The 23250-nt window shown below is 38.7% G+C and overlaps 6 protein-coding genes and 1 long non-coding RNA gene across 9 annotated transcripts in view; 4 read left to right on the forward strand and 3 right to left on the reverse strand.

The window, feature by feature from the left end:
* Positions 1-23250, forward strand: part of LOC125778775 (uncharacterized) — a 118495-nt gene that overhangs the window by 93867 nt on the left and 1378 nt on the right. The gene's annotated exons all lie outside the window — the stretch shown is intronic.
* Positions 1316-6255, reverse strand: LOC125778757 (pupal cuticle protein G1A-like). 2 transcript variants are annotated; one of them, XM_049457935.1, is made up of 2 exons: positions 6120-6255; positions 1316-1788 (listed from the first exon to the last, which is right to left on the reverse strand). In XM_049457935.1, the coding sequence occupies exons 1-2, from the start codon at positions 6129-6131 to the stop codon at positions 1399-1401; spliced, it is 402 nt and encodes a 133-aa protein (XP_049313892.1). In that variant the 5' UTR covers positions 6132-6255; the 3' UTR covers positions 1316-1398. The 2 variants fall into 2 exon arrangements, with proteins under 2 accessions (XP_049313892.1, XP_049313893.1); XM_049457936.1 differs by lacking the exon at positions 6120-6255 and adding an exon at positions 1867-2007.
* LOC125778758 (pupal cuticle protein G1A-like) lies at positions 5506-6256 on the reverse strand. The gene is made up of 2 exons (XM_049457937.1): positions 6120-6256; positions 5506-6032 (listed from the first exon to the last, which is right to left on the reverse strand). Exons 1-2 carry the CDS (start codon positions 6129-6131, stop codon positions 5643-5645), a joined length of 402 nt encoding a protein of 133 aa, XP_049313894.1. The 5' UTR covers positions 6132-6256; the 3' UTR covers positions 5506-5642.
* On the forward strand, positions 8346-9028 carry LOC125778760 (larval/pupal cuticle protein H1C-like). The gene is made up of 2 exons (XM_049457949.1): positions 8346-8460; positions 8536-9028. The coding sequence occupies exons 1-2, from the start codon at positions 8449-8451 to the stop codon at positions 8896-8898; spliced, it is 375 nt and encodes a 124-aa protein (XP_049313906.1). The 5' UTR covers positions 8346-8448; the 3' UTR covers positions 8899-9028.
* Positions 12937-13714, forward strand: LOC125778750 (retinin-like). Of its 2 annotated transcripts, XM_049457927.1 has the most exons (3): positions 12937-13092; positions 13157-13402; positions 13493-13714. In XM_049457927.1, exons 1-3 carry the CDS (start codon positions 13081-13083, stop codon positions 13619-13621), a joined length of 387 nt encoding a protein of 128 aa, XP_049313884.1. In that variant the 5' UTR covers positions 12937-13080; the 3' UTR covers positions 13622-13714. The 2 variants fall into 2 exon arrangements, with proteins under 2 accessions (XP_049313884.1, XP_049313883.1); XM_049457926.1 differs by having other exon boundaries at positions 13157-13714.
* On the reverse strand, positions 16600-17455 carry LOC105230857 (cuticle protein 16.5). Its single transcript, XM_011211858.3, has 2 exons — positions 17300-17455; positions 16600-17210 (listed from the first exon to the last, which is right to left on the reverse strand). The coding sequence occupies exons 1-2, from the start codon at positions 17432-17434 to the stop codon at positions 16725-16727; spliced, it is 621 nt and encodes a 206-aa protein (XP_011210160.2). The 5' UTR covers positions 17435-17455; the 3' UTR covers positions 16600-16724.
* Positions 21069-21748, forward strand: LOC105230866 (cuticle protein LPCP-23). The gene is made up of 2 exons (XM_011211869.3): positions 21069-21211; positions 21283-21748. Exons 1-2 carry the CDS (start codon positions 21200-21202, stop codon positions 21601-21603), a joined length of 333 nt encoding a protein of 110 aa, XP_011210171.2. The 5' UTR covers positions 21069-21199; the 3' UTR covers positions 21604-21748.

A 23250-nucleotide genomic window follows, 5' to 3' on the forward strand; every position in this document is an offset into this window, starting at 1 on the left:
TTTCAAAATTTTCAGCACCCATATGATCTTTTCTACAGTGATCCTCTGTGCTAATCACAGTTACTCCACCCTGCAGATCTATACATAATACCATGTGAACTTTAAATTCTTTTAAAATCAAAAATCACAACAAAACAATTTGTTTTTGAAGAAAAATTGTGGAATTATATAGTGATGGAGTCTTGTTTTGTCGTTACTAGAAAAGTGGTCGTACTGATGTGAAATCTCCACGAATTTATAAAATGACAATTATCCACCTACCAATCAAAAGTATGAACTATGAAAAAAAATTAAGTATAACTTTTAAATAAAATATTTTATTAACAATTCGCTGATTTCCAAGTCAACAACGTTAACATCTTATTAATCTAAAGGGTGATTTTTTAAGAGCTTGATAACTTTTAAAAAAAAAAAAACGCATAAAATTTGCAAAATCTCATCGGTTCTTTATTTGAAACGTTAGATTGGTTCATGACATTTACTTTTTGAAGATAATTTCATTTAAATGTTGACCGCGGCTGCGTCTTAGGTGGTCCATTCGGAAAGTCCAATTTTGGGCAACTTTTTCGAGCATTTCGGCCGGAATAGCCCGAATTTCTTCGGAAATGTTGTCTTCCAAAGCTGGAATAGTTGCTGGCTTATTTCTGTAGACTTTAGACTTGACGTAGCCCCACAAAAAATAGTCTAAAGGCGTTAAATCGCATGATCTTGGTGGCCAACTTACGGGTCCATTTCTTGAGATGAATTGTTGTCCGAAGTTTTCCCTCAAAATGGCCATAGAATCGCGAGCTGTGTGGCATGTAGCGCCATCTTGTTGAAACCACATGTCAACCAAGTTCAGTTCTTCCATTTTTGGCAACAAAAAGTTTGTTAGCATCGAACGATAGCGATCGCCATTCACCGTAACGTTGCGTCCAACAGTATCTTTGAAAAAATACGGTCCAATGATTCCACCAGCGTACAAACCACACCAAACAGTGCATTTTTCGGGATGCATGGGCAGTTCTTGAACGGCTTCTGGTTGCTCTTCACCCCAAATGCGGCAATTTTGCTTATTTACGTAGCCATTCAACCAGAAATGAGCCTCATCGCTGAACAAAATTTGTCGGACGTAAAGCGCGAAACACATTTCGAACCGAACACTGATTTTGGTAATAAAATTCAATGATTTGCAAGCGTTGCTCGTTAGTAAGTCTATTCATGATGAAATGTCAAAGCATACTGAGCATCTTTCTCTTTGACACCATGTCTGAAATCCCACGTGATCTGTCAAATACTAATGCATGAGAATCCTAACCTCAAAAAAATCACCCGTTATATAGTAGTTAAGTTAATCGTTATATCACAAAATCAGTGTACAAAATCTTTTGTCCGTTTCGGTTCTCCTTGGTCGTCCGTTTACCAGGATGAGTAGTGACCATCATAAGCCAATGGCGCAGCATAACTGTGCACAACTGGAGCAGCAGCGTAGGATTTGACGACTGGAGCGGCAGCGACATAAGAGGTGTGCACCAGAGGAGCAGAGTGGATGGTCTTCACGACAGGAGCGGAGACATAGCTGGTCTTCACAACGGGTGCCACCACATCCTCCACAACATGAGCTGAGCTGTGCACGATCGACTGGCTTTGATGGGAGACAGCGGTGGGAATGCTCTTCACCACGGAGCCAACTTTAGCCAAGACGGGTTCTTGGTAGGCAACAGCTGCTGGAGCCGAGTACACAACGGGGCTCTCATACAAGTGGCTTGGGGCGGCGGCGGCAACAGCGACGAGGGCAGCAAGGACAAACTGTTGAAAAAAAGAAGTAATTTGTTTTAAATTTTTCAAATCTGTTCTTCTGAAAACTCGTAAATAATGTTAACTTACCAATTTGTACATTTTGTAAATTTTTATTTTTTGTGTTCGTAAGAAAGAACGATTTTTGACTTTTGAGCGTTGTTAGCTGATTGATGTCTTTCGGTCGCGTAACCCTCGCTTTTATACTCTTAAAAGTTCATACCTGAATCAACCGTGAATTATTTTATTAACAATAACAAAAATGTAAAGAAGTTTGTTGAAATGCGAAAGTCATACTCTGCGGTCGTATTATAGTTACAAAGGCAGTTAGTTGATATGTGAGTGAGTATTTACGATAAGATGCATTTGTAGTGGTTAGTTGGTTTACTCATGTATTTATGAAAGGCAGGTGTAGCTATGTATGGTGGCGCAATTTATATCAGATGATTATGTTTTCTGACTAACGGCTTAATTATTAAATAATTAAATGTTGTACATCTTTACACTTTATTTTGACTTTCTTATAAAAAAATTAACACTTCAACTTCTCATATAACTACTGTCTCAAGACCGCTTTTGGCAAAATTAAAGCCCTCGAGCAGCATCTATATATTTTTGTTCGGTGGAACAGTCAAGACGAACAGGAAGAATAGACCTGCCAGCCATGACATATCTAATTTAACGGTTAAAAAGTAAAATAATAAACTCAGTAATACTTGTATTAAGATTGTTGAGAATCAGTCTTCAAATTTCGCCGAATTTTGTAAGAACAAACATTGAAAAATAAAGCAAAAAGTCATTGTGATTACTCTTCTTGTTTTCATCAGAAAGAACGAAGAAATGTTTAGAAAATGCTCCATTATGCTTATTTAAAAAAATTTAAATATGAAGTAAACAAAACTTTCGAACATTTTGCTAGAATTTAAAGTATAACAAGTTGATTCCAGATTTTTAATTATTTGATCCGCGTTTATTGCTTCTATTTACATATTTAGATCAAATCATAAATACTTAGAGTTATTAGCTAGAAGTACCACCATCTGTAAAAAGAATGAGGGAGAGAGGAAAAGTAACCGATGTCCAGTAGTCCCTGTAGTCGCCCCAGTTCAAAACCATTGCTCGTTGCAATAACCGTGTTATGGTAGCCGCAGAGAAAGTAAAATAACTTCACCTACGCTCTACGGATAGAGAGATTCGTTGGTCTATATTTCTTTAAATATGGGGTCAATTCAGCCAACTTGTGAATCAAGTCTACTATTGCCAAGTACTCGAAAGATTGCGAAAACGAGTCAACAGGATGCGCCCAGACATCGCTCGTAACTGAATTCTTCTCATTACTTAATTGTCATACCGCGTACTATTGCCTTTTTATGGTCGTAATAATTGTCCACCTGTGCTCGCTATTTGACGAATTGTTGAAAATTTCGAGCCTACATTTTCTTTATATAATGTTGAAACGTTAATAAGACAAATCTACAACCTTGTGGATTTTGAGAAAGGAATTGAGCTTGCTAAATAAACAAAACTATCTTTTCTGATGCGAAGAAAATGCACAATTATTCATACACACATTCACCGAAATTGACAATTTGGCGTGGTTTCTGGCCTGATGGAATCATCATTTCATACTTCTTTCGAAATTAAGTCGGTGACACCATTACTGCCAATGGAGAGCGTCAGACAAGTAGATCGATGATAACCAACCTTTTTTGGCCAAAATTGGAAGAATTTGATCTTGACAACATCTGATTCCAACAAGACGGGATTCATGACATTGAACGGTCGCCATAACGTTATGATTGATTGAAGTCATTGGTCTTTAGCAATAAACAAAACTGTCTTTAAGCTTTAGAAATCAATATTGAACATTCTATTTATGGCATACGATTTTATTTAGTGGAAAAACTACTCAAAAATTGGGTTCATCGAATTCGTTCCAGCAAAGGAAGTTTTGGAGGCCAATTGAATTATGTTATAATCAGAACTTAATAGTATCAATGGTACTTTGCACTAAATAAAAAACATTTGAAATTCCTTAACAACTTGTGTGTTTTTTTAAGAAATCATATCCTTCTAATTGGAAAATCCTATATTAATGATCACATGATAAAGAGTTAAAACCCGGTTGACTGTCTGTCTGTCCGTGCAATCTATATCTTCAGCAAAAATTAAGATATCTAGATGAAATTTAGCACCGATATTTCTTGGTTCCAAAAAAGTCTTTTTTGTATATGGGGCAATCGGACAACAGCCACGCCCACAAAATGTTATTAACTCAACTTAGCCGGCCACAGTCTATGAAGCCTTCCTTTATGGTACACATTAAAATTGGATAAAGGTCGTGTGTGGTGCCTTTCATTCTATTAATGATGTATCTCCGCATTCCGTAAGGTCTCACGCTGGATTTCACTCAGCGATGGAAGCAGCTTCTTGACCTGACTAATGGTGTGCAATCGGCTGGCTGGAAAATCATGAAGCTGCAAGCCAAGGATCGTTAGAAGGTTGCACACCATGCTCGTACAACATAATCACGTATGGGGCGGTGGCCTGACCCTCCACAGCTTCGCAGACTTCGGTAGGGATCTTTCGATAGTTGCTGCAATGATTCACATGTATCTGCATGTCGGGTGCAATGCATGGAGTGCATTTATCCGACGGCAGCACTTGAGTCATGCTTGAGCTCACACCACTTTATCTAGTGATCGGTCAGGTCAAGCACGCACTGCAACAAATGACAGCAGATGGCGATGGCAGAGGTAAAGTAATCTCGTCGCAGCGGATGGAAGAGTTAAGTGGTTCAATACCAAAAGCCCCACTCCCAAGGGACAGCATTACCAAAACGGGTAACTTCAACAAGAAGTTCAAGGTTACCTTTGGCAGCAAAGCTGAATGGAATGATTCCACTCTCGAACTACCGCTTAGGGAGAGTATAGTATATTCAAGTGGTACACCGACGGCTCGAAAACGTCGGAGGTAACTGGTGCAGGAATCACAATACCAATGGAAAGTTTTCCCAGTTTCTTTTCAGCAGAAGTCTTTGCCATAAGTCAATGCTTAGAGAAAAACCTCCAAGGCAACTATCGCAACGAATGTATAACCATACTTAGCGATAGTCAAGCGGCACTCAAAGTAATCTTTGCCTATTAGCTCAAATCGCTACTGGTGCATGAGTGTAGAGAACGGGTGAATAGCCCAGCGGAACGTAACCTAGTACACCTCATCTGAGTGTCCGGTCATGAACTGGCCGATAAGCTCGCCCATCCTCCATACCATAAAGGAGCTGCTCCGCAAGGAAGAAGGAGTAGGCAGAGAGAGGTATTGGCAACAACACCATGGCATGTCGCATGCCAAGTTGCTAAGGGGTAGTTATAACCTCTTTAAATATGCAATGAACCTCCCTAGGGATAATATGTTAGTTATCTGAATGAAATTTAGAGAGCTCTTTTTTCGGTAATGATAAATCGTGATGCCAAAATTGGTCAAAAAGAATTCTAATGTTATTATAACAATAAGGAATAGTTTCCCCAATAAGTACTTATACTAGTTTCATAAATAAGTCTCAAATTTTAGACTAGTCAAGGTTCACTTCGCGGAAATTGTTTGTCACTTTTGAACATGAGATTTTTGCTTAAACATATTGCTAAATTAGGTACGTGTTTTTTTGGCACTCGCTCACATGATAACTGCGTTTATAAAAATTTTTAACAACTTTTTGTTTTTTTAGGTAAAATAATTTATTAACAATTCGCTGATATAAAAGTCAACAACGTTATTATCTAATTATTCTATATAGTTAAGTTATTCGTTATATCACAAAATCAGTGTACAAAATCTTTTGTCCATTTCGGTTCCCTTTTACCGTTCGTTTACCAAGACGAATAGTGAGTGTCATAAGCCAATGGCGCAGCATAACTGTGCACAACTGGAGCAGCAGCGTAGGATTTGACGACTGGAGCGGCAGCAACATATGAGGTGTGCACCAGGGGAGCAGAGTGGATGGTTTTCACGACAGGAGCAGAAACATAGCTGGTCTTCACAACGGGTGCCACCACATCCTCCACAACATGAGCTGAGCTGTGCACGATCGACTGGCTTTGATGGGAGACAGCGGTGGGAATGCTCTTCACCACGGAGCCAACTTTAGCCAAGACGGGTTCTTGGTAGGCAACAGCGGCTGGAGCCGAGTACACAACGGGGCTCTCATACAAGTGGCTTGGGGCAGCGGCGGCAACAGCGACGAGGGCAGCAAGGACAAACTGTTGAAAATAGAAGTAATTTGTTAAAATATTTTCAAATCAATTATTCTAGGAACGTTGTCCTGTTATGACGTACTGTTAACTTACCAATTTGTACATTTTGTTAGTTTTTGTGTTTTGAGTTCGTAGGAAAGAACGATTTTTGACTTTTGAGCGTTGTTAGCTGATTGATGTCTTTCTGTTGGCTATCAGCTTCTTATATAGTTTTTTTGGCGCTTCAACCGAATCAGTTTACGCACGAAAACAAAATATTGACGGTCATGCTTCTTATATACCATGTGTGCGTGAGAGGTGTTATGTTTGTTGTTTATAAGCTTATTGCAGGCAAGGGAAATTACCAGCACAAGCAAATATGTTAGCTGCGCGCTCGTTCTACACCGTAATAGAGATGTCTACGGTGTTAATGATCGACTGAATATTTCTAGCAATATTTAAGAAAACTATATAACTTTGTATATATGTAGATATGTAACATCACTGTACTCATTATAGCTTTGTGTACTGTATTTTCATTACTCTTATTATATTCTGGAAAGAGGAAACGTTTCCAACTTAGTTCATGTAATGAATTTAAAGACTTTATTTTGGTTAAGTGCAAGTTAAAAATAGTAATGCAGAATATATGTATATAATTTTAATAATACCAATATACGTTAAAGAGAGAACATTTGTCTATAAAGCAGTTGGTCGTAAACTAATAATTTAGAAGTTGTACATAGAGTGAATTAACAAGTATCGCACTGATAAAGTCATTTATCTCGCTGTTTATCCGGTTTCGCCTCATACGACTTCCGTTCAACATGATGTCTTATGATAAAGGGCAAAAATACAATGAAATGTCATTACCACTTAAGCTGGAAAAACTAAGGAACCAAAAACATTACTTTGGAAAAATGTTTAAAAAAAAATGTACATCACTGTGATACTCAAAGAAAGAAAAGTAGCAACACATGAAGATATATTCATTATAAGAGCAAACATTTTGAGAAACATTACAGTTTAAGCTCATATGAGCATGGAGATCACTGCGTGGCGTATATTGAGACTATCTTGACTGATTGCATTAAGTTTTCAACGCAATTTAATGGGTATAACTTACATACTTACCGACCGATCAGAAAATTATTTTATATGTGTTGGACATATATCCCACATACCCTGTAAATAAACCGGCAGTTTGAAGATCTTTATATGAGACATACGGGGCTTAGGAAAGTATTAACCCGATTTTACCATTTTCAGCAAAAGATTATGTACTATTATCACAAAAATATTCTTCAGAGTTTCAATAATAAATATCACAGAATGACTGATATTTTCGGATGGACAAAGCACTGTGGTCCAATTCATGGAGACTTGAAAAGTTATGCCGCTATTTTGATAATCTTTAAACTGGAAATGGTTTACCGTAAAGGTTTTACTTGAGTACTTGAGTTTTACTTGATAAAACCGTGTATCCCGATATATTCATTGGCGCAGAAGCTGATAGAATTTAAAATGTTGTTATATGGAAAGTAGGCATGGTACTTTCGCTTAGAAATGTCATGTACCGAATTTGGTTGAAATTCGCCTAATACATAGGTCCTGACAAATGGAGTTTTCCCATAATGCCCCATATGCCCTGCCCATAGTCCAATTTTGACTCATATGATCACTGCTTCACATAACCTATATAAGGTACTTAAGTTTGTTTTTTATATACATATATGTATATAGTATATCGCGGATGCGATGAAGAAATATGGAAATAGAAATAAGTGAGTTCGTGACGCCGATAATATTTCTCCACTTTCGTAATTGGCGAAATTATAAGGTGTTTAGTTACATCCGAAACTTACTTCTTGGTATAACATATTTATATACAGCTTGATCTTAGCTCTTTCTCATTTTCGAACTATAAAACATGAAAATACAACAGCTGGCGGATTTCCCACATTTTTGCCTGTTAAGTAAAGGCCGTTGACCAAACCGCCGTAAAATCGAGAGGTTTTAGAAGCGATTGAAATTTTTATTATTCAATATCAAAAAAAAAAACAAAAAAATTACGGTAAATGCCGAGTACGCAACTGAGTTTTCACACAAAAGTGTGTAAAGAATTGACTGATAGTTGCACCCACGAACACAACCGCAATTGAAAACACGGTCTGATATACTCATAAACTATTATAATTTACAACAACCACAACATTCACATATGCACACAGAGTACGTGTTGACCACATCAATATTTCACAACAATATTTCTACCAAAACTGTTATTGTTAATGGATTAATTAAGCTTCATGGCTATTTTACGTATGGTACGCAAGAGGTATAAAAGCGAGGGTTACGCAACCGAAAGACATCAATCAGCTAACAACGCTCAAAAGTCAAAAATCGTTCTTTCTTACGAACTCAAAAAACAAAAACTAACAAAATGTACAAATTGGTAAGTTTACTTCTCCTTAATTAGGATCACTTACAGAGTAACGAATTTTAACAATTTATTTCCACCTTCCAACAGTTTGTCCTTGCTGCCCTCGTCGCTGTTGCCGCCGCTGCCCCAAGCCACTTGTATGAGAGCCCTGTTGTGTACTCGGCTCCAGCAGCTGTTGCCTACCAAGAACCCGTCTTGGCTAAAGTTGGCTCCGTGGTGAAGAGCATTCCCACCGCTGTCTCCCATCAAAGCCAGTCGATCGTGCACAGCTCAGCTCATGTTGTGGAGGATGTGGTGGCACCCGTTGTGAAGACCAGCTATGTCTCCGCTCCTGTCGTGAAGACCATCCACTCTGCTCCCCTGGTGCACACTTCATATGTTGCTGCTGCTCCAGTTGTGCACAGTTATGCTGCGCCCTTGGCCTATGATGCTCACTATTCCTCTTGGTAAACTAACGGTAAAAGAGAACAGAAATGGACAAAAGATTTTGTACACTGATTTTGTGATATAACGAATAACTTAACTATATAGAATAATTAGATAATAACGTTGTTGACTTTTAAATCAGCGAATTGTTAATAAATTATTTTACTTAAAAAAATAGAAATTATAAAATTTATTTATAAACGCAGTTATCATGTAAGCGAGCGTCAAAGAAACATTTATCTAAATAAGCAACAATCTGATGTGGAAAAGTGGCTAACAATATCTGTGAAGTGACCGTTAACTAGTATAAAATTTGAAACTTTTATAAGAAATTAGTATAAGTACTACTTGGAATATTCTGAAAAGACAAAATTTGTATAAAGTATAGGTCTACAACTTTGCTTCCGCCGTTTTCCAATAGATGTCTTTAGGGTCAAGCACTGGTCGATTAAATCGATTAAATCATTTTATATCGATCTTGGACATTTGTGTCAACATTAACCCAACAAAATATTTGTGGAGATCTGTTTGCATCCCAAACTTATTCTCAACTGTAAATGTCACTTTTTGAGCCGAATTCTCAACCTTTGCGGGAAATTTTGCTTTTCTTTTTTTATTCCAAGAAAAGTGCGACTGGGGACCCGTCCACGCTTTAGTGAGGCTGACACTAAAAGGCAGAAAAATGCCTCAAAATGTTGTAAAACGAAAAAGCAACGGAATTTATACATAAACTATGCCAATAAAACTCATAAATTGATCGACATATTCCACATGAGGTTTGTTAGAAAAACGAATGTCATTATATGTAGTTATGGGAGTTTGGATAGTATCGACCCGATTTTATCTTTTGACTATTAACTCTACCGTGTTATAGAAATTTGAGAAGAATGCTACAGACTAAATTTAGTCGAAATCGGTCATGCGGGCCCCAAGATAGGGGATTTCATCTAAAAGTGAGTGAGCGCCCATTATCAAATTTTTACGCCGGCTTTCATAAAGCCCTCTCATATTATCTCGAAAGTAAAATTTCATATCTCCTTTTACAGTGTCGATAGAAGTGCTAAAGGAGTTTGTTGTGAGGAAATTTGGATATGGTAGTTAGTCTGAGTTAAAGCTAACCTTAGGGACATGATCTCCGGTGTGAAATATCAGTTAATTCCAATAGCTTAGGAAAATACATGTCTTGTTAGTCCATTTCGAATAACAGAAGGTCTCGAAGAGTCCGCTGGATCTTAAAAATGTGTCATTGTAGATCATCTATAAGGTAGCTCAATAGGATGCTAGTGTAGGCGAATGTCCGTTTCGATCAATACTAAACTTCTCACAGTACCAAAAGATTTTCGCATTTAGATGAATATACCATATAAGACATGAAACCAACCGGAAATACATACATATATTATGTACATGGGTGCTAAGGAAAAGCAAAAGATTACACCGTTATTAGAATAAGACTTATTCTGATTTTCTCTACGACAACCCACCCACTGACCGATATATGCGGTATAAAGCCAGTCTGAAGTTAGAAAATTTTGGTGTAAGGTATATGGGACCTAGAGGAAATTTTTAACCGATTTTATCACTTTAATGAGGAACATATTTTACCTGAATATCATTAAAACATCTTCAACTAAAAGTGGGCGGTGCAAAATCAATAGTCTAATTTTGACAATGGCTCCTAAGGAGATCATTTGTGACGTCTTGGGTGCTAAATTTAATGTCTGACAGTTAATGAAGTTTATTTTAATCTTAGTTTTCAACACAATCAACAATCGGAAGATTGAAATATATATGATGCAATATTCCGTTCATACGATTATAAGCATCTTCTTCTTTACGACGTATTATTCCCAAAAAACTATATATATGGTATTTAGTCAACCAAGCGTTGGAAAATCCTTTTATTAGGTATATTAGAGCTAGTGGAAGTATTTACCCGATTTTATTTAGTTTTCACGCAAAGACAGCTCATTTCATAAAAACATTGCGAATTGCTAATTTAAATCTCACAGATACATATGTCGATAGTCTCAAGTTCGTCATACGTATAGGGGTCCCCATATTCGGTATTTGGTCGGTTGAACGGTAATGGTCCGATTTTTCATATTTTTATATGCTGAACAGGGTATATTAAGTTTGTCACGGTGATAACAAATACCAAGTAGGAAACGTCGGAGATCCTATAAAATATATACTTGATCAGCATGACGAGCAGAGTCAATTTAGCCATGTCTATCTGTCCGTCCGTTTGTCTGTCGCTCTGTCTGTCAATATATATGTGAAATCAAGATAGTCATTCAGTTTTTGAGACATCGGTTTGAATTTTTGCACACGTCCTTCTCTCTCCAAGGAGCTGTTCGAAGTATTAAGTGCTTGCATGGCAAAATTTTTTACTTCACGCGGTAGTTTCAAAAATTTGGTATAGTTTATTTCCTAAAAAAATAATACAACATTGGAAGAAATTGTTCAGATCGGATAACTATAGCATATAGCTACCACACAAAACTTGCCAATCGAAATCAAATTTTTGTAAGAAATCTTTAGTATTATTAAAGATATTTTATTGTCGGACTTTAGATGACATACCACTATTTGTGCAAAGGTTGTATGCCCATATGTCGCACTGGCATCAGCTGTTTATAAATTTGCTGAATAACAGTTCGGAGCTCAAGGTCAAGCCTTACAAGTTCCAAAAGGCCCATGATCTCACACTGAAGCAGAAACAAGTAAAATTTGAGAGAGCGAAGCAGTTGCTTCGCTTGGCCGAAAGCGGTCAAATTCCGAACATTGTGTTTTCTTACGAAAATATTTTTCAAATTCAGCGGTTCGTAAACTCTAAAAACGATAGAGTTTACTTGAAGGACCATTCATACGAGAATCTAATTCTAATCTAAATACTGGTTTGGGCCGCTGTCACCGCAGATGGGTGCTCTCCAATTGTTTTCATCGAGCCTGGCGTCAAAGTAAATGCGACATATTATCGGGAAAGTGTTCTTGAGGCTACCTTGAAGCCGTGAGCAAACAAACATTTCGGTCGCAAGCCATGGACGTTTCAACAAGACTCAGCACCGTCTGACAAAGCGTGAGTGAACCAAGAATGGCTGAAAAAGAACGTTCCGAACTTCATTACGACCACACAATGGCTCTCCAATGCACCAATGGATTATTCTCTCTGGGCTATTTTGAAGAACAAGGTACGAAGTAAAAAATACACCAGTCTTCAGATGCTGAAGAAAGCCATTGTCCGTGAGTGGGCCAAAATACCGGCAAGTCATATTCGGACAGCTTGCGATTGGTTTTTTGACCGTCTCAAGGACATAGTTAAGGCAAAAGGTGGTCATATGGAGCAAAACTGAATTGATCTCGAGTTTATGATAACTTTCACACATTTTGTGCTTTAAAATAAATAAAAATAGTTTTCCAAACCGAATTTATAGTTGTTTTAATTCCACTTCGAGTGCCGGACCCTTCAAAATCTAACTGAGTGCCCCAAATCACTCAGCGATCAGTGGAACACAGGTAAGGATTTGATTCACAATCGATAATATTGTCGGTGGGGTAATTGGCCGAATAAACAATTTTGCATCTTTCTTACAAACAATTAGTTTACTACTGAGAATCAATTAGAGAATTAGAAGTAAATCGAACCTGTTTATCTAAGCCCAGCTAAAATGGTACAATACAAGTCATACCGGAGTTTGCATATTTATCTCTATGCTTCCAGCTCACGTAAATGCAACGCATATTTGTACATAGACATGTGAGCATAGAAATACTTGAAATCATATTTCCTCAATGGTAATAAGCTGATAGCAAAATTGTCCCATTAACACCACCTAAACTGGTTCAGAACACGGCTCTAATTGCTTTAGCGCAAACGCACAACTTAGGCGCAAACACACTTATACATTGATATCACCATTTTACACTTAGAATTCTGTGTACGCATATGCATAACTGCAAGCACGCATGCTCCGCAGCTCATTGAACACTTGACAAGGCCGTCACCGTCGGCAGCGCAGCTTCTGGACTGAGTTGCAATCTATGCACTGTTTATTGGCTGTCAACGCATGCGCATTGCATTTACCGTAACGTTACGTGGGCGCCTAACGGTATAAATACTACATTCGATTTCAAGAACGGTATCAGTTCTTTAACGCACTCAGTCAATACAGACCTTCAAACAACAAACAAAAAACTTAAAAAATGTTCAAGTTGGTAAGTAGACACACACACATACAAAGCAAAGCAATACTTGACATTTATAATCCCTACTTAACAGGTGGTATTGTCTGCTCTCCTGACCGTAGCTGCTGCTCGCCCCAGTCTCATCGAATCCCACTCAGCGCTGCAATTGGCACCTGCCGCCACCATTGCCGTGCAAGAGCCTGTGCTCACCAGAGTGGGCTCCGTGGTGAAGAGCATTCCCACCGCTGTCTCCCACCAGAGCTCGACCATTGTGCACAGCTCTGCGCATGTGGTTGAAGATATTGTTGCACCTGCTTTGAGGACTAGCGTTGTGGCCGCACCAGCTTTGGTACAGTCTGTTGCCGCTGCTCCAGCGGTGGTACAAACCGTTGCCGCTGCTCCAACGGTGGTACAGTCTGTTGCTGCTGCTCCAGCGTTGGTACAGTCTGTTGCCGCTGCTCCAGTGCTGCACTCAGCTGCCGTACAAACTGTTGCCGCAGCTCCATTGTTGCAACACGCTCCAATTGCTGCATCCCCTCTCGCTCATGGCTTGTGGTAAACGCATTGAGATTAGGACGATTTAGTTGGACTGCCTCTTTATTAGTAAATTTATCATTTTTGATTTCTCCAAAATTTTCATTTCCTCAATTTTTCGAAGCATTTACATATTAGAGAATTATTGAAATTATAGACGAATAAAAAATTGCAATATATTAAAATTTAATTTATTTTCGTACATAGTTTTTATCTTCTTTACTAGCTGCCACGTAACTTCTGTATTTTAAAATTTTGTTTAAGAAACTAAAATTTGGGATTTTTTTAAGAATAGAAAATAAGAATTCTATCGCTCACAAATTAAGCCTGGCATACCAGCAGTCCTCTTTTGCCCTCCAAAACGAACATACTTAAATCATCTGTCTAATATTGCAAGCAAAGAAGTGAAGCATATGGGTCTGGTAGTAAACGAAGGCAAGACGAACTATCTCCTGTCATCAAACAAACAGTCGTCGACTTAGCTCTCACGTCACTGTTGACGGTCACAACTTCTAAGTCGTACAAAGTTTTGTCTATCTTGAAAGCAGCATTAACACCAACAACAACGTCGGCTTCGAAATCTAACGAGGAATAACTTTTTCCAACAGGAGCTACTTCGAACTGAGTATGCAATTAAAAAGTAAATTCGTTTCTCGATGACCATATTCTGCAAGTCACTCATCATCCCCGTCCTGCTGAATGATGCAAAAGCATCAGGCGTTACGAATTTTCGAGAGAAAGGTTCTGCGGAAGATTTAGGGTTCTTAACGCTTTGTCAATGGACCTTAATTTAATTTTTGGCGATGAAACTCCTTTAAAGAGCATTGTATATCCAATGCACTGGATTCAATAGTGGTCGTAGATCATTCCAAAATAACATATCGCAACCATACCACTATAATAACTCAGAACAGTAAATTCTCAATGGAACTCAACTATTTGTTTGTCAGTTGTCTTTCAACAGATCAGGAAAATGAACAGCCAAACGCTGATTACTCCTCACTAAAGCAATTCGAGCTCTATCTCATACATCGACTGAAACAACTACATTTTTGATCACTCAAGACATAGATTGATCCAGTGCATAGTCCTGAATATGCACCGGATAACTTCTTTTTATTAAAATAAACTATTACGAGGTTTGACAATTAAGAAATGAGACTGATTTTATTGCCGCGCTTTTAGTAAACCTGTGACCTTGAAATTCGTTCTCTTTTTCCGGCATCCCTCCTCTCCATTGATATATGTACTATCGCTCTAGCTTGTTTAGTTCGCCTGCTGCGTCAAGTTGAGTAGACGTGTGTTTGTAGTGCTCGTCACGAAAATGGAAAAACGAAATCAAGAGCAACGCGTCGCGATAAAATTTTGCGCCAGATTGGGCGAAACAGCTTCGGAAACGTACGCTAAAATTGTAAGAGTGTATGGTGATAGTGCTCTTAGTCGTGGAAACCAAACGCCAAAGCTCACAATGGTTGTCTCCGCGCGCCCCCCGCCCGAAAAAAGCTCGCATGAGCAAGTCGAAGGTGAAAACGATGATTATTGCCTTTTTTGATAGCCGTGGAATCGTCCACAAAGAATTCGTTCCACCGGAGAAAACTGTGAATCAAGTCTACTATTGCCAAGTACTCGAAAGATTGCGAAAACGAGTCAACAGGGTGCGCCCAGACATCGCTCGTAACTGGATCCTTCATCACGACAACGCGCCGTGTCACACCGCCCTCAGCGTGTCCCAGTATTTGGCCTCTAAAGGGATCGCCGTGTTGCAACAGCCGCCTTATTCGCCCGACATGTCACCCCGTGACGAGGGTACTCGCGCACATCCCAGTCGAAGCGTTCCAGAAATGTTACGAAGAATGGAATACGCGCTGGAGTCGCTGTATAGCAGCCCAATGGGACTACTTTGAAGGGGATGGCAGAGTTGTAGAATCATTTTCAAATATACGGTTTTTATAGAATCAGTCTCATTACTTAATTGTCATACCTCGTATTGTATATGTATTAAAAAATGGAGTGGAATTTAAAATCATGTTTTAGAAGAAATAGGCTTGATTATAGTTCAATATCCCATAATTTCAAATGGTTATAAGGATGAAAAGAGAATAACAATCCACCGAACTAGTTTAAAATTGGTAGAGAAGCTGTTAGATATGGAATTTCATCGAAAAATGGGCGGTTAAAACCCATTGCCCAATTTCTACTATTCAATACCTATGATCGAATTGTTACACTCTGCGCTATATGTTACGAAAGTTCAAAAATAGTTTTTGCTTTTTTAAACTTGTATCTATAGAGAAACCATAGCATTACCACAGGGTGACTGAGTTGGTGCCTTCGAGCATATTCTAGGAAATGTATGACAAGCACCGCTCTAATATGGATGACAAATATATATTTAATGGGACAAGATAGGCAGGTAGACAACATGTTAGTATGTTAGGGTTTGTATGATAGATTAAAATCGGAATGATTTCGGCATTTGGCACAATATTATTAATCCCCCAGTCTGGAAAAAATGTGTACAGGCCTGACAAAACATTAAAGAAATGCTCGTCATACTGCAAAATGTTTGTATCTTTGAGATGATGGGTTTTTTTAAACACACTTGCGGCCATGGCATCTTAATAACGGCGATTATGTTTACATCTGATATGCCGCTCAGCATACGAATATTTCATATGTGACTATGAAAGTGGATGTGAGTTGAATGCCAGACAACTTTCGTCGTTGATAATGACTAAATAACTGTATTTAGATGATTAAGTAATCGTTTGTGGTAACTACTTTGCCAGCAACTCCTCACTTTAATTAGCAAGTTACCTTGAAATTGAAGAGGTTGAGGATTGTTCATACTGTCTTTGTACGGAATCAGACGATAAAAACTATAGGCATACTTCGAAAATATGAATATGCAAACAATTACCGCTCAAATATGTTTAAATATGTACATATGTATAAGTACAGATATGGTTCCTACTTTCGACGAGGCACTTTAGTAAAACTCCGTTTGCTTTGATTCTCAAAACTTTATTTACTTAACTAAACAATCACAAAATTCTCAATTCAACCGTCCAACTCTGGTCCATAATTCAATCCGTTATCTATCCGTCGTCTATTCATTTTGTTGTTGGTTACCACAAACCGTGAGCGGTGTAGGTGAGTGGAGAGGAAGCGGCAACAGCAGCGGGGGCAGCAACCACAGCAGCGCCATAAGTGGTGTGCACCAAAGGAGCGGAGTGGACAACTGGTGCAGCAGCAGCGTAGGTGTGGTGCACAACTGGAGCAGCGGCGGCGTAAGTCTGATGTACAACTGGAGCAGCAGCCACAGTCTTCACAACTGGAGCGGCGGCCACAACTGGAGCAGCGGCAACAACGGGTGCGGAGTAGGTAGTCTTAACGGCAGGGGCCACAACATCCTCAACAGCGACCGCCGAGCTGTGCACAACGGTGGAGCTCTGGTGGGAGACAGCGGTTGGTACGCTCTTCACCACTGAGCCAACTTTGGCGAGCACTGGCTCCTGCACGGCCACGGTGGCGGCGGGCGCAGAGTAGACCACGGGTGTTTCGACGACATGGGGAGCAGCAGCAGCTACGGCGAGGAGAGCAGACAATACCACCTGCGAAAGTAGAAGGATAAATGTTTTATGTTAATCATTTTGCAATTTAATTTGAGCTTTAAATTTATGGCTTCTTGTCAAAAACTCACCAACTTGAACATATTGATTTTTGGGTTTGTTTCTTGTAGGTCTGTATTGACTGTGAGAAAGTTGTTGCGAGAACTGTTGCCAAAAATGTCAACGCGATGCCTTTTTATACGAAATGCGAGCTTTAAGAAACACATTTATATACACGTATCCATATTCATCAAAGTACTTGTTTTGGGGATTAATTTCATTTTTTTTCTATATTCGGTATTGAAAAAGAAATCGTCAATTGAAAAGCACACTTGAAGTCTAATTGTGCTCGCCATTACTTACGGCCTTCAAACCAGATCAAGTTGAAATCGATTTTGTATGTTTGTATGCTTGGAGCAACTGAGATAATAATGAAGTTATCGATACGCTTTGATATGTTGCTGTTTTTGCTATTTTTACATATTTTTCTATACTTTAAATATAATATTTTTTTGTTGTAGGTGTTGTCGAACTTTTCAAGCGCGTGTCAAAGCATACACCCTCACTTATATACATAACTTTTCTAACACCCAGACTCGCTCACGAACACTTCACAACTGTAAAGCCACTAACTTGTTTATAATTTTTTCTTTCCTTTGCAACATAAATCTGGTAAAAAGCCCTTCTAATGAACTCTGCTGCAGAACTCATGAACTTGCATCAATCACTCAGCAGACCGACCGAGCTGATATCGTTGTAACTTGTAAATGAATATCTATTATTGCGCAATGCGCATGCGCGGCCACCTTGAACTTTACACCACCTGATGCAGTTCACTGCGTGATACTATTTTTAAACTATTAATGTAGCATGCACCAATCTGCAGCTATTGTTGAGATATACCAAAACTGGATGGCATTATGAGGCTGGCGTTTTCGTAAAGTCATTCGAGACTATAGACCCAACACAGATCTTGTAGCCAATCACAAAAGGCGACTCAAATGCAACAGGTTGCAGCAGTAATTATCGCCCTTTTCAATGGCTTGTAAATTTGTAAATATTTATTTTAGATAGAAACCATTTGAGTACAAAACCAAATGTATGAAATTAGTAACTATGGTTTCTCCAAGAGCACGTAAAAAGCTACTAGATAGCCAAAAAAGAGTTCAAAAGGAGAAAAATGTCCTTTGCATTAAAAACAAAACAAAATTAATTGTAATTATGAATGACTCTATTTTTCAATTTTTGTCAACTCATTTTGTTTCACTCTCGTCCAAAAATAGATCAAGTTTGCACCCTCTTCGAACCGATTTGTATTGTTAAAAATAAAAGCCTATAGAATATGTTGAATATTCACATTGGTCAGTTCGCAAATGGTCAACAGCGAAACCCAACATAATACTAAAATAAATTGCAACCACAGTCCTGGTACGTTAGTTGACTTTTATATATATTTCGTTATTAGGAAAGCATACTGTTACAATCTGGCAACTTATAACTTTAACATAAAGTTTGACCTTTTTAATATCATTCATACTCAGAACGTTTTGACTTACGAGCTCTATTTGTGTTGTTTATAGTAACTTAAAATATTCATCTCAGCCAGAAAATCAAATTAAGTCGCGAATATTTTTGGCTGATTATTTTTTTTACAATTTTCGATGTGTTTTAACTCAGAACGGAGCAACCATGAACTGGATTCAATTTTTGGCGAGGTGGATTTGTGTTAATCGATGGTTTGACGAATTCAATCGAGGTCTTAGATAACTCCAAGACAAACTTTGAGAAAATTATCCAAAATCAGTTATAATTCCAGAAAATATTGATGCCGTGCTCAAACTAATATTAAAAGATCCTCATGTGACCTACAACTATTGCATGATTTTGTTAGACAGATCACGAGCGAGTCGTGTCAAACTGCCTGGTTATTTTTACGCCTCAACAACGTTTACAAATCGTTCAACCGACTATTTGATGTCTGAAATGGAAGCTTGTGATCTCGCCGACATTTAGTTTCAACAACATGGCAACACTTCCCACACAACGGATCAATCAATGGATTTATTGAGAGAACACTTCCGTGAGCAGATAATTTCAGTTTTTGGGCAAGTCGATCGGCCACCAAGATCGTGAGATATCACCTAAAGGTTATGCGAACAATCCTTCTACGATTCAGGCCTTGGAGCAAAACATCACTCGTAACATTCACCAGTTACCAGTCGAAATACTCGAACGAGTCTTTGAAAATTAGACTCATCGGATGATTTTGAAAGAGATAATCTTAAAAAATAAATACCTATGTTCTTTCGAATGAGAATTTGTGCAAACGCGTCCAAAAGTGTTTAGATTGTAATGAAGAATATTTTGAAAAAGAAGAAAACAATGTCTTTCCGTAAAAATTTCCAAAGTAGCACTGACAGCTGTGAAGATAGACCTCTGCAAATAAATCGTCTTACTGTTATAATCGTTTTGATATCCATATAATTTACGCTTTCTAGACATACATATATATTTAAATATTTTGGGAAGGAATAAAATTTAACAACAGTCGAGCTTTTCATAAACCAGTTTCAATTTCAGTACACAAAATATGTAAGTATGTATAAGAAGAAGGAAGTACTTTATACTCGTACTAGGGTTAGGTCGGTACCTGAGTGAAAAACTGCAAAACGATAGATCGCAAGCATACGAAATTCCTATTGGCACTTGTTATAAAAGACTGTAGGAACATGATGGGAATATTAATTGGTCAGCCTCTGGGGGCGACACCCGCCCGCAGGATGGGGCTGACAGAACGAGATAACTGTAGGAAATGTCAAGAGCAGTGCACGAGGAAAGCAACGGATAATCTCTTGTGCACTAGCCCCGCATTGGCAAGACTAGGCTGTAAGCATCTGGGGTCCCAATTGTAAGATACACTGGAGGAGGTATCGAGTGATGTCGTAGAGTCTGTTAAAATTCGTGTCAAGTGCAGGCATTCTAAAGGATGACTACTCCTCTTAGACTTAGCAACTGAAGTCGATTTGGTATCGCAAAGGACCAAACTGCTCTATGCGTGGCTACCTGGTCTACAAGATTAACCTAATATAAGAGTTCAGTGATTTTAGTAATAATAATTTTGTTTATGCCATTATGAAGTCACTTTTAGCCAAATTAAATAAATAAGTTTGAAATTTTTGACATATGATTAGAAAATAGCACAGTTATAAAGTTGGAAAAAAAAATTTACACATCAAACCGTTAGCTTTATTAAACCAAGTACATAGTATCTCTCAAAACTTTGTTTATATTTATTATTATTTGTTTTTTTTTTCTTTTTTTTTTAGTTTCCCCGAATTCAGCTTTGATTAGTTTACGAGTAGCCTCGCAATTTGGTCTTATTTTCGTTATTACGAGTATTATTTCTTCCATAAAAGCGATCTTATCATTGCATTCAGCCCGACGTACTTTAACTGCAGCATTACTTGCAGTTTAAGTGCGTGCTGGAGGTCAAGCGAAACCAAAAATTCATAAAAAGAAATCCATATCAGTTAAGTGAAGAAAAATAAGTCAAAACAAAAACGCAAGACTAATTGAAATATTCGTTTATGATGGCCTGTCTAGCTGTCTCATTGACGCTGGCGCTACCGTTTGGCTCGTTATTCTCGGCTACTCTTTGGCCTTTCCGCACACCAATTTATTACTTTATTATTGTTTGCAACTCGCCGGTAGATATAAACGCATTTCATTCCGTCCAATGCTGCTGTCGTAAATCAATACGGTATACTTTCAATGTACAATGTAAACAACCAAAATGCATTCAATTACAAACAAAAAAAAAACACAATAATAATGATTTTTTCGAAAATTGTTAACTTCTTTTCGTAATTCGGGCGAGTTTTTGAGGCTGCGTAAAATTTGATATAAAAAGCTAAAGTGCATTCTGAATATTCATCAGTTGAATTTGTGAACTCACATAGCACAACACAGACCTTCCCAAAAAAATAATCAAAATGTTCAAGTTGGTAAGTTGGCAAGTGGGAGTTACGAAAAATTCTCTTAAAACTAATGATTAATATCTTTGTTCTCTTCTCAGGTGGTGTTGTCTGCTCTCCTCGCCGTAGCTGCTGCTGCTCCAGGCTTCATTGCTTCGCATCCAGTTGTGTACTCTGCACCCATCGCTACAGTTGCCGTGCACGAGCCCGTTCTGACCAAAGTAGGCGCCGTGGTTCAGAGCGTGCCCACATCAGTCTCCCACCAAAGCCAATCGGTTGTGCACAGCTCTGCCCATCATGTTGAGGACATTGTTGCACCGATTGTCAAGACCAGCTATGTAGCCACTGCTCCTGTTGTACATACCTACGCTGCTCCCATTGTGAAGACAATCGCTTCTCCAGTGGTTTTGAAATCGTGGTAAACCCTCGACGCTGTGATGTACTGAATGAAAGCTTGGACTAGTTGTTGGACATGATTTCATTTTTATTTTTTTTTGAAACTGCCTATTATGTACCTAATTTTTTGTTAATTGAATAAAAAGATAAATTAATTTTCCGAAAATATAAGATTGCGCTTTAAATGATCAATATTAACTGAGTTGAGATCGGAACATAATATATACTTTCACAATTCTTTTAAAGTTGACGGACAGTATATTATATTTACATTAAATCTAATTTCGCCCATTAGCCGGTCACAAGCTCGCGTTTGTAAAGGAGGAGGGTTGGATGAGACTGCCTGATTGGGTAGTGGGAGGGAGAAGCCAACAATACCCTCTTAAAGACCTTGAATGGGTTCTTGTGCATAAGATTAAAATGCAAACAACCAATATGAGCGACGGTTAATAATACTCCCGGTGACACCCACGTAACTGGTAATTTAGTAGAAGGTCTTCCACAGCTATGAGAGGGTTCCACTGCGCCTTATGCATTACAACGAGGTTCCTATATTCAGACTATAAAGACCCATAACTTCGTTAGGGGTAAGGTGGCTGTAATATTCATGGAGGCGATACCGAGGATACTAGAATTGAGGAATTGAGGAAAAGTTAGTGGGACATATTTTATCGTAGTAGTACCCTAGAAGGTAATGTTATAGTTATGGTTACTGACTCGAACTCATTCCTAAAATTTGTAGGTGGTAGGGCTCATCTATTATTTTCCGCCGTTCCCTTCAGGGTTGGCCATCGTTGCGACAGCACCTCCTTCGGAGAGTTGTTCCCTGACAATGCCTGCTCTGAAAAGGCGAATGCGAAGAGGCAGGTGAAACTGCCATCGGCAACTGACGTCGTCAAGTACACAAAAGAGGGGAGATGAGGATTTCCTCCCAATAAGTTACCAGTTGGGAAAGGAAACTGAAATCGACGTGGAAATGGTTGATGGGTCAGGGCTGACTCTTGCTTAGGAGGACAGACTCCTTAGTAGCCCAGCGTGTAAACTCTGCTAATCAGGCAGATTAACTGCCATCGTAGCAGCGTGGCGTCTACAAACCTGGCCATTCAGACAAGTAAGAAGCTAGTTTGACATAGATCTATATCAGGAACACGGTACATTAGAGATCCGGGTTGCTGGACTAAGCTCAGTCAATCTAAAAAATGTTTATGACAACTATAGGGCGAGGCCAAGGATCAGCATACTACGCAAAAAATGCTTCTCTCTCTTAGCAGACATTTCGACGACAGGACCCCACAGTGGTGAAGATGACCAAAAACCCACTGCTTTTGGTGGCAGTGTACCTGTCCTCTGACTCACCTTCTCTGCTCTCCACGGAAAAGTAAAGGAAGATTACGGAGTACGCTGAAAGAACAGATATACAACTCATGCTAAGATGCTAATTTTCATCTTACAGCCTAGACTAGATCGGAGAGTAATGCTGAAGGAATGGCTCTGTTCGACTACATTAATTTAAGGACCTACTAACAATTTTTTACAAAATCCCCTAAGTTGCTGAATAAGGTTTAAATTTGTTACTACCCGGGAGTAGAATGGGCCTAAGTGAGGCCGTCTGCGGTCCTGCTACTCCCTTTTCGACCAATCAAACCTGTTAGAAGGCGGAGGTACGACCACTT

Source organism: Bactrocera dorsalis, chromosome 5 (genome assembly GCF_023373825.1).
Source record: "Bactrocera dorsalis isolate Fly_Bdor chromosome 5, ASM2337382v1, whole genome shotgun sequence".
Taxonomy (NCBI): Eukaryota; Metazoa; Arthropoda; class Insecta; order Diptera; family Tephritidae; genus Bactrocera; species Bactrocera dorsalis.

Excerpts from the sequence above, each read along its gene's own strand:
- LOC105230857 (XM_011211858.3), bottom strand. The coding sequence starts at position 17,434 with ATGTGTTTCTTAAAGCTCGCATTTCGTATAAAAAGGCATCGCGTTGAC. Across the intron at positions 17,211-17,299 it reads AAATCAATATGTTCAAGTTG|GTGGTATTGTCTGCTCTCCT; the intron begins GTGAGTTTTTGA and ends CTACTTTCGCAG.